Source organism: Fistularia commersonii, chromosome 18, assembly GCF_037954325.1.
Source record: "Fistularia commersonii isolate RoL2024-O1a breed Wild chromosome 18, RoL_Fcom_v1.0, whole genome shotgun sequence".
In the NCBI taxonomy this organism is placed as follows: Eukaryota; Metazoa; Chordata; class Actinopteri; order Syngnathiformes; family Fistulariidae; genus Fistularia; species Fistularia commersonii.
In genome coordinates this window covers 13,639,213-13,648,368 of record NC_141301.1, presented here as the reverse complement: position 1 = coordinate 13,648,368, position 9,156 = coordinate 13,639,213, and the positions used below count along the sequence as shown (strand labels likewise).

Below are 9,156 nucleotides of genomic sequence, written 5' to 3'. Positions count from 1 at the left end.
ACATTCGATACTTTTAACGACTCTTTAAGGCAGTTCAAGGTTATTTTCTGGATAAATTCTGCAAACCGATCAACCCCATCATCTTCTTTTTTTTTCCTGCAATGAGCTATTTTGAGGCTATAAATACGAGGGGGGAAATATATTGAACAATTGTCAGAGCCTTGATGAAGCCGGTGGAGTTCTGCACATCCTTGCAGCAGGACCTTGCCTGCAGGAGAAGATTGTGTCCACTACGTGGCGCAATGTAGCTCCCGGTGTCCTCATATCAGGACATACTTCACGCATGGTGGATCACGCTTCATGTTGTCCGTCCACCAGGCAGGATAGGAATCAACAGCTGTGCCTGAGAAACTCAAGGAGAACATATTTAAAAGTGTCTCTCAAGGTCAGATGAGACTGGAATTAATTATAGTTGATCATCTATGGCGTGTTGAATAATTAAAAGATATGAGTCTTCTGGATGACTTTCCGTAATCAATGGTCGTCATTCGTCGGAGTGAACCACATGGTCTGGGGATGACCTCGGTCAATCTTTCTCTCAAACGCAACCATAAAGACTTATTTTCACAAATGTAGGTTTACATATTTCCCCCCTCGTGCAAAAAGGAAGCCTTGTAGCATCTGTGTCCGGGAGCGCTGCAGATTCATCTGGGCTCACAGGCAACTGAGACGGACCATCACGCGGTGGAAACATGAACCCGGGCCAGCCAAATCAAATTTTCAGGTCTATTTCGGTGGAATTGGACGCAGCGCTCTCTTGACAAAACATAAAAAGAACCATCCAGGCTGCTTTGAGCGACCGGCTGAAAAACCATCCGCTCGAGCAAGAGTGCAGAGTCGGAGGACAAATATGCGTTGTCCTCGAGAAAACATCTAGCCGTGCAACAAATCAGAAATTTAAAACGGCACATTGACTCAATGATACCTAATGATCTATCGATGGGATGCCGCTAATCTTCATAGTTTTGAGACAGTAGTGGTTCACACTTGTAAACAGTCTGACTCTGTATGTAGAGCTGCACTTTGTTTTTGTAGACCTAGAAAAAGTATATGACAGGGTGCCAAGAGAGGAACTCTAGTATTGTATGAGGAAGTCTGGAGTGGCAGAAAAGTACGTTAGACTGGTGCAGGACATGTATGCTTGCTGTGACACAGTGGTGCAGTGTGCTGTAGGGGTAACCAAGAAGTTCAAGGTGGAGGTGGGACTCCATCAGGGATCAGCTCTGAGCCCCTTCTTGTCTGCAGTGGCGATGGACAGGCTGACAGATGAGGTTAGACAGGAGTCCCCTCGGACCATAATGTTTGCAGATGACATCGTGATCTGTAGTGAGAGCAGAGAACAGGTTGAGGAACATCTAGAGAGGTTCTGGAAAGGAGCAGAATGAAGGTTGGTTAGTCACAGCAAAAATACATGCATATGAATGAGAGGAACCCGGGTGGAACGGTGAGGCGACAGGGAGTGGAGATCAAGAAGTTGGTGGACTTCAAGTACTTAGGGTCCACAGCCAAGAGCGTAGGAGAGCAGGTTCAAGCAGGTTGGAATGGGTGGAGAAAAGTGTCAGGGGTACGAAGAGATAGAAGACTATCAGCCAGAATGAAAGGAAAGGTGTACAAGACAGTGCTGAGACCAACGATGCTGTATGGACTAGAAACGGTGACAAAGACGTAAAGACAGGAGGCAGAGCTGGAGGTCGCAGAGATGAAGATGCTGAGGTTCTCTTTGGAAGTGACCAGGATGGATAGGATCAGGAATGAGTCCATCAGAGGTATAGCACATGTTAGATGTTTTGGAGAAGGTCAGAGAAGCCAGACTAAGATGGTTCAGTCATGCACAGAGAAGGGAGAGTCAATATACTGGTAGACGGATGCTGGAATTTGGAACTGCGGGGCAGGAGGCCTAGAGAAAGACCGAAGAGAAGATTTATGAACATAATGAGAGAGGATGTGAAGTTTGAAATGATCAAAATGCTGACTTCAAATGAATGTTTAAATTTTACTGCATGCATATCATCCGATTCACAATTTGACTTCATCTTTAGTTTGAATGAAGCTGTTTCCCGTCCAGGCCGGTGGGCTGTGTGACAGCGCCCCCTATCGGCAGGACGGAGCTCTGCAGGCACCCGTAGGAAGGAGACGTGTCCCTCCTGCACACACATTTACTTTGAAACGGATAGATGGAGGCAACCGACGCCGGCAAGATGGGGGAGAAAATAGATGTGGAGAACGAAGAAACGCCGTTTGATCAGTACATTGAAAGTATAAGAGAATATTTGGAGGACCAAGACCCGGTTTTCCTGATCGGAGTCGTGGTCGCTCTGGCCGTCGTTGTCGTCACCTGTGGTAAGAAGTGGCAGTAGCCGCTAGCGTTAGCATGTTAGCTACGCATGCTAGGCCTAAAGTTTAGCGTAGGCTCAAAACCATTCTTTGAATAACTGTTTCGAAATGACCTTCACTAACGGGGCTTTAAACGATTGCAGTTGACCCATTGTCGCGATTTAACCTTTCGTGAGTAGCTTAAAAGCCGGTTAGCAAACCTGTTAGCAGGCTCGGGAGCTCCCCGTTGCAAGCGCTGCTGACATGTTTCCCCCCCGACAGTTTTCCTGAAATACTTCCTGAGCAGCAAAACAGTCCGGAGCTCCGTGCTGCTGGTCGGCCTTTGCGACTCGGGAAAGACTCTCCTCTTCAGCCGGGTGAGTCCCAGCGGGAGGGAACAGCGTTTGCAATGAGACCCGGGCTTCACTTGTGACCTGACGGTGCTTACCTGTGTCCGGCAGCTGGTGTCAGGGAAGTTCAAGCGGACCCAGACCTCCATCACCGACAGCAGCGCCCCGTACAAGGCGAAGAACGACAGGGTCGGTCCGGTGTTGTTTACAACCCCCTTGCTGGATTGCCTTTAAATGCTAATATTGTTTTATTTTTCATACTCTTGTCTTTTATTATCCTTGTTGTTATTTTTGCTATTTCTTGTCTTTTTTATTTAGATTTATTGATATTGTCATTGTTGCGCCACTGTGACAGACGAATCTCCCCTATGGCGATCTATAAAGTATTATCTTAACTATACTTTTTTTTAAATGTCCTCATGTCTCCAGGGCAGCACTTGGACTCTGATAGACCTGCCAGGTCATGATAGTCTCCGGCCTCAGTACCTAGAGAAGTTCAAGTCTGCAGCCAGGTAAGATTTGGACTACCTGCACAGCATTGTGTTAAGACCAGTGCAGGACGTATACGGGTCTTCATCAGGGATCAGTTCTGACCCACTTCTTGTTTGATGGGAATTTCCGTGGACTTTTCTAATAAACGTCTCACACCCCTGGTCTCTTCAGAGCGATCGTGTTTGTGGTGGACAGCGCTATCTTCCAGAAGGAAGTGAGGGACGTGGCGGAGTTCCTGTACGTCCTGCTGACGGACAGCATCGTCGTCAGGAACGCGCCAGGTGTCCTGGTGGCCTGCAACAAGCAAGGTGACGGCTCGGTTCCTCGCCGCAGCTCAGGTCTTCAGCTGCTTGCGGGTGTCACTTGTTGGATTTTGTCACTTATCGGGCAGATTTTGGTCTTGCAGATATCACTATGGCAAAATCAGCCAAACTGATCCAACAGCAACTGGAAAAGGAGCTGTAAGTAACCCCTTTATTGTCAAATATAGTCTTATGATTTCTATCAGTTTGAATGAAATCGATTTCCATTCCTTTTATTTCATTTTATTTTTTTTTTAATGCATTTTGTAAGAACAGTGACTCTCTGAATTATTACCAACTCTTAGCTTATATTTGGTGTTTTCTTGTCAGTGAAGTCAGATCCATGACTATGAATGTGGCTTTCCTTGCAGCTGGTCCTTTTGATAGTTGCCACACGTTTTGCGAACAGTATTTATATATTCGGTCTATAAAGAATATTGCTTAGAATAGAGTAATGGCTCGAGAGTGGCCTCTTGTTATTGTGTTGCTGCCCGTCGAAGTGGTATTGTGGAAATGAGCAGCGTCGTCCTGTCGACTTCTCCTAGGAACACACTGCGAGTCACTCGCTCGGCAGCTCTCAGCTCCCAGGACGGCTCAGTTGGTGGCAGCACGTATCTGGGGAAGAGAGGCAAGGACTTCGAGTTCAGCCAGCTGCCCTTGAAGGTGGAGTTCCTGGAGTGCAGCGCCCGGGGCAGCAAAGGGGACGAAGGGGACGCGGACATTGAGAACTTGGAGAAAAGCTTGGCCAAGCTGTGAGATTCGGTAAAGGATTTCCTCAAAGACTCCGAGCTCGCTTTAGACCACCTCAGCGTCAACCATCACCTTGGTAACCGAAGAGTTACCAAAAAGAAAAAAAACAACTCAAGGATGTCTGTGAATCAGTATTTCAGCCTCACATCAGAAGGTGGCTGAAATGAAACCCTTTCAGTGGAGCGGACAGAAAAATGGACGTTACTTAAGCTGAATAATGATGTAGCACACCGTCAGCGCGCTTAGCAACATCGGAAATGGCTGCTTCACTGTAAATCCTGTGAACATCAACTGTAAAGATTTTTTTTTTTTTTTGTTGCCTTAAAGCCTCCTCTTGACAGTGTATGAAAATGACTAGGCTTTCCCTTTTTGTTTTTCTTTTCTAATTGAGTGCTTGAGCTGTCAGGTTTAGTTAAAGTAGATACAAGTTGCATTTTAGTAACCTGGACAATCAGTGTGCCTTTTTTTTCCTGATTGCAGAAAATGCCTTGGTTGTTGGAAAACGACAGCAGCTGTGAAAGAATGTTGCAAACGCAGAGCGTCTGCAAGTTATTTATCCATATATAGGAGTCCGCAGAGAACAAGATTTGGTTTTGACTCTTAAATAGAAAAGACCCGGAACTTGATCAAAGTAAGCACTTAAAGGAGATGCAGAGCCCATCTGGTGTTTATGGCCCGAGAGACTAGAAGCCCGCCAGATCAGATTACCAGTTTTACACCGATGAGTGAATGTCACACCGCCAGTGTGTAAACTGCACATTAATAAATAGCACAGGAGTTCCGGTCAACTCGCGAAACAGATGGTTATTGTAAAACATAACCCCGGGTCTGAGTGTTCCTGCAGGGTGTCGGCTGACAGGCAGCATTGCTCCGACAATAACAAGGTATTAACAAGGTGTATTTTTTTTAATGCAGCGTTACATTAAAAACCAAATGGTCCAAATTTCTAAATAGCTGGAGTGTGTTTGCGTGTTCCTCAAAATGGTAAATTCAGTGTTAGACAGCAAATGAAAAAAAAATGTGAAAAGCTTGCCTAAAACAACCTGTCGAATATTTTCACAACTGTTTGCTTGCTGTTTCATATTGAGCTCAGTAAAGACAGAATGTCAGCTTATCAGCTCTCAGAGTATCACTGACTGTTAACTCGTCTGACCGACATTAAGTTTGTCAAAGTCCACTTTTAGAAGCAGTGTTTTTTTCTAAAGTTAAGACAGGATGTCAGTAATAAGCGTATAAAAGTCACTTCCTAATCGTCCATCGGACGCTTCTCACTGAACCAGCTGTTCAGACGGTGGAGAAAGGAAGAAAAGGAATCTGTAGAATCTCTTGGAACGCAAAGGGAAAGCATCTGCACCTCGAAGATCAAACCTCCTAGTCACGTCATTCTAATTTTGTCAATATTTTTCCTTTTAGGTTTTAAATATGTCACGGAGAGGGGAGATGAACATTAACACGGGGTTTAATTCGGCCTTCAATTCGTGTGACAGGCCTGGGCGTGCAGCTGCACGCCTTCTGTTTGCTTCACACTTCCCGTCCCGGCCTTTAACTGCACGATCTGCCTTTTTTAAAATACTTGGACGAAAACATGCTTAATACGATATTCATTACACATCTATAACGTTCCCGAAAATATCCCGGCTTTACCGGAAATAGCTTTGGCACATTTCACACTTTGATTAAAGTACATAAAAAGTTAGACGTGCGTTAGGATCTAAAACACGGGGGAGAAACGGCACTCCGAGGATTGTCGGGCGAGAGTGTGAAGTGCTCAGACCTCCAGCTGAGACAGAGGGTAGACGGTAAGCGTGGAGCTCTGGTCTGCCACCAGCACGCTGGCGCTCCCTTTGAGCAGAGCAGGACACACCCAGTTCACCTTGTCCCCGTGGCTGATGCTCACTTTCGGCCCGGACTTCTCCTCTCCGACCTCCTCCGCCCCGGCGGACGCTTCGCCCTCGCCCTCCTCTGCCTCGACCGTCTTTTCCTCGCCCTGGGATTTCCCCTTTTTCTTCGGCCTTCTCTTCCGGTGTCGGGCCGCCGGCCCTGGCGTCCGGCTCTTTCCCTCAGGCGTCACCGCCGGGTGCTTGCTGACGTCCCAGAGAGCCACCCGCCCGTCGTTCCCCCCCGTCACCAGCCAGTACGGCTGGGGGAGGAAATGAACGAAATGAGCCTGGGAGGCCCCTTGACTGTGCGCCTTCACCGCCCCTTGCTCCTCCAGTTTGGAACCGCTGCCGATTCGCATCACGTGCACGCGTCCGTCCTCCGCTGCGCACGCCACGACGTTCCCGCAGCTCGCCACGGAAACGCAGTGGGCCAGCGGGGGGTTGAAAAGCTGACCCGGACGTCGCTGCTGCTGCTGGTCCTCGGCTTCTTCCGCCGCATCCTGGAGGTTGACGCACCAGAGAGGGCGGGTCTTCTGCAGGCCCCACAGCATCACCTAAACAATTAGCAAAGCTCAAAGAGAAGCTCGGAGACGTTTTCGCGCACGACGCCGACCATCTTGTTTCCTCACCTGCATGTCCAGTCCGGCAGACACCAGGTTGTTGGGCCTGTGAGGCCGGAAGGCCACAGAGGAGCAGATGTTTGTGTGTCTGCGAAGAGTCCGGCACACCTTTCCTCCCGGAAGCTCCAAAACCCTGATGGCCCCGGAGTCACTGGCCACAGCCAGGGCTGAGCCGGTCTCATTTAAAGCCAAAGCGTTGATCTCCTCTTCCCCGGCGCCGCCGAACTCCTCGACCGGGCCCTTCAGGTTTCGGGGGTCGAGCACGCTCACCGTCTCTCCGTGAGACACGTAAAGCAGACACGGAGCCGCGGGCGTAAACGCCACACCGGTGCAGTCCTCTTTGCCTGCCAAGGCCAGTCGCCCCAGGATCGCTCCTTCCTGGCTCCACACAGCCACCTCTCCGGCCTCAGAGGCCGAAGCGAGGAGGCCCTCGGGGCCCGGAGAGGCCCCAACACACAGGATGGACGTGGAGTGGCCATCACACCACTGCTGAGCCATGGTGATCTGCTGAGAACAGATGCAAGGTCTTGGTGTTGTTGGACATAAGTGAAGCTCCCACAGTCACCATCAACTTCTAATCCGTCCTCAAAGCAGCAGATTTATCTCTTCAGGAGAAATCGTTCATAATTATGAAACATTACAGACGTTGTAGACCAATAATACGAATACTAACTTCCTCATAGAGAAGAGAATTCTACAAACATGCAATTTGAAAGAGCAACTAACACTCTTATTGAGGTTAAGAGGAAAGAAATGTCAATTGCTTGACAACCATTGCTTGTATTCTGGTGTATTTTAAATGAAAATAGATGTTGACTTCACTCTGTGAACCACTTTTTGTCTCTGATTAAACCTTAATATCGCCGTGTTCGCTCGGCGTAAACACCAGCAGGGCTTCTCCTCCGCTGTTCATCGCCGGCAAAACAAACAAACAAAAATAAATAAAATTAAATAAACTTCACCCTATTAATTTTAAGTGAACATAGCGACGTGAATACTTGTTTCGAAGATTAGTGAGAAAAGCGAAGGTTTCTGCTACCTGAGCAGACGCTGTCAGAGGCGCCCGGGCTCGCGGCCATGTGGACGCGTCGCACTTTGATGACGTCACAAAACAAGCTTCCCAGGAAAGACATCATATTTATGTGTTCTGACGAAATGAAGCGCGTTGAAAACAAAGTCTTTCAGTCTAAAGAATCGAAAATTCACGTTTTATGTGTTGTTGTTTTTTTAGTGTTTTTCTGCGTTTAGATGAAACTGACGTCTAGTTTTGTATTTTTTTCGTGCCTCCAAAGTTTCATCTTCACCCTGTTGAATAGGGGACCTTCCTCTCTGGATGTTTTTTTGATTCCTTTCTCCTCCACTGATCATTTTTTTTTCTTCAAATACATTTCTCATATTGAACGTAAGAGGAGAGGGTTAGAAGGGGGCCAATCTGACATCCGGAGTATTGGGAGTCTGTTCTGTAACCCAAACGCAAACCGTGCCCAGCAGGGACTGCTTGTTTTCCCTCACCGCATGAAGCAAAATAACAACAGAGTGTGTGTGAAACTGTGTGTGTGTGAGGCAGCTATTTGAACTGCCCGATCAGGCTGCAACATATCAGGATCTGCTGCACAAGCTACTGTCCGCCGTGTCAAGTCCGGTTCATAAAGGGGAAAAGGTCACCTTCGTATGTGTCCGGCAGGTTCCAGCAGCGCGAAAGGCCGAGAAATAAACAAAAGGAGGGGGGTCGACAATGTGGCAGTTAAAATCAACATTTGATTATCAAGGTCAGATTGAAGATCCAGCACAGAGGCAGAAGCATCGTATAGGTTTGCAGCGATGATATCACGCAGTGACAGCAAGGCATTTCAATTCGGTCTGGAACAAGGTAGAAATGCGCAGAGCTGCCCGGACAAAATGCAAATCACGGGTCATAATGAGCAAACTGAGGTCCGTGATCCGAACCGTCACTGATGACCCAGATCGGGGAAGGTGAAGGAAAGCGAGGTGTGTGTGTGTTTGTGTGTGTGTGTGTGTGTGATGACTGGGAGAAAGCGCTGCAGAAACAAGAGGCACATTTGTCTTTGGGAATTCAGCTGGTCGGGAAAGACCAGTGCATGAAAAAATAAGAACACTCAGGGAGGTTTTAATAAAGAGGTCAGAAGGCGAGAAGAAGGAAAAAGGAAAAGAAAATGGATTTTATATTGAATTACAAGACATCTCGTGCATAAGAAGTCAATTTGAAACAAAAATATGAGCGGTTTCTGGAGGACCGAAGAGTACGCCGTATTGTTATAAAATTTGAATAATTATTACCTCATCAGATTGGCGATGGAAATATTTGATCCAGCTTGAGGATAAGATTCATACAGTATTAATTTTTAATTTACAATAACGCAATCATTGACATTGCTATGGAATAAAAAGGATAAACCTGAAATAGGTACCTTGAATTATATATAGGTAT

At 47.3% G+C, this 9,156-nt stretch overlaps 2 protein-coding genes across 5 annotated transcripts; one reads left to right on the top strand and one right to left on the bottom strand.

The window, feature by feature from the left end:
• Positions 1-2,099: 2,099 nt before the first annotated feature.
• Positions 2,100-5,326, top strand: srprb (SRP receptor subunit beta). Its single transcript, XM_086164531.1, has 7 exons — positions 2,100-2,340; positions 2,596-2,690; positions 2,775-2,852; positions 3,093-3,175; positions 3,327-3,463; positions 3,562-3,616; positions 4,003-5,326. Exons 1-7 carry the CDS (start codon positions 2,175-2,177, stop codon positions 4,211-4,213), a joined length of 825 nt encoding a protein of 274 aa, XP_086020657.1. The 5' UTR covers positions 2,100-2,174; the 3' UTR covers positions 4,214-5,326.
• Positions 5,327-5,651: 325 nt separating this feature from the next.
• On the bottom strand, positions 5,652-7,807 carry wdr53 (WD repeat domain 53). Of its 4 annotated transcripts, none has more exons than XM_086164529.1 (4): positions 7,747-7,807; positions 7,561-7,612; positions 6,717-7,211; positions 5,652-6,641 (listed from the first exon to the last, which is right to left on the bottom strand). In XM_086164529.1, exons 3-4 carry the CDS (start codon positions 7,203-7,205, stop codon positions 5,976-5,978), a joined length of 1,155 nt encoding a protein of 384 aa, XP_086020655.1. In that variant the 5' UTR covers positions 7,206-7,211; positions 7,561-7,612; positions 7,747-7,807; the 3' UTR covers positions 5,652-5,975. The 4 variants fall into 4 exon arrangements, with proteins under 4 accessions (XP_086020655.1, XP_086020656.1, XP_086020652.1 ...); XM_086164530.1 differs by having other exon boundaries at positions 6,717-7,214; positions 7,747-7,795; XM_086164526.1 differs by lacking the exon at positions 7,561-7,612 and having other exon boundaries at positions 7,747-7,791.
• Between the last annotated feature and the right edge of the window lie 1,349 nt (positions 7,808-9,156).

Excerpts from the sequence above, each read along its gene's own strand:
- srprb (XM_086164531.1), top strand. The coding sequence starts at position 2,175 with ATGGAGGCAACCGACGCCGGCAAGATGGGGGAGAAAATAGATGTGGAG. Across the intron at positions 2,691-2,774 it reads AGACTCTCCTCTTCAGCCGG|CTGGTGTCAGGGAAGTTCAA; the intron begins GTGAGTCCCAGC and ends TGTGTCCGGCAG. Across the intron at positions 3,464-3,561 it reads GGTGGCCTGCAACAAGCAAG|ATATCACTATGGCAAAATCA; the intron begins GTGACGGCTCGG and ends TTGGTCTTGCAG.
- wdr53 (XM_086164529.1), bottom strand. The coding sequence starts at position 7,205 with ATGGCTCAGCAGTGGTGTGATGGCCACTCCACGTCCATCCTGTGTGTT. Across the intron at positions 6,642-6,716 it reads CTGCCGGACTGGACATGCAG|GTGATGCTGTGGGGCCTGCA; the intron begins GTGAGGAAACAA and ends CTAATTGTTTAG.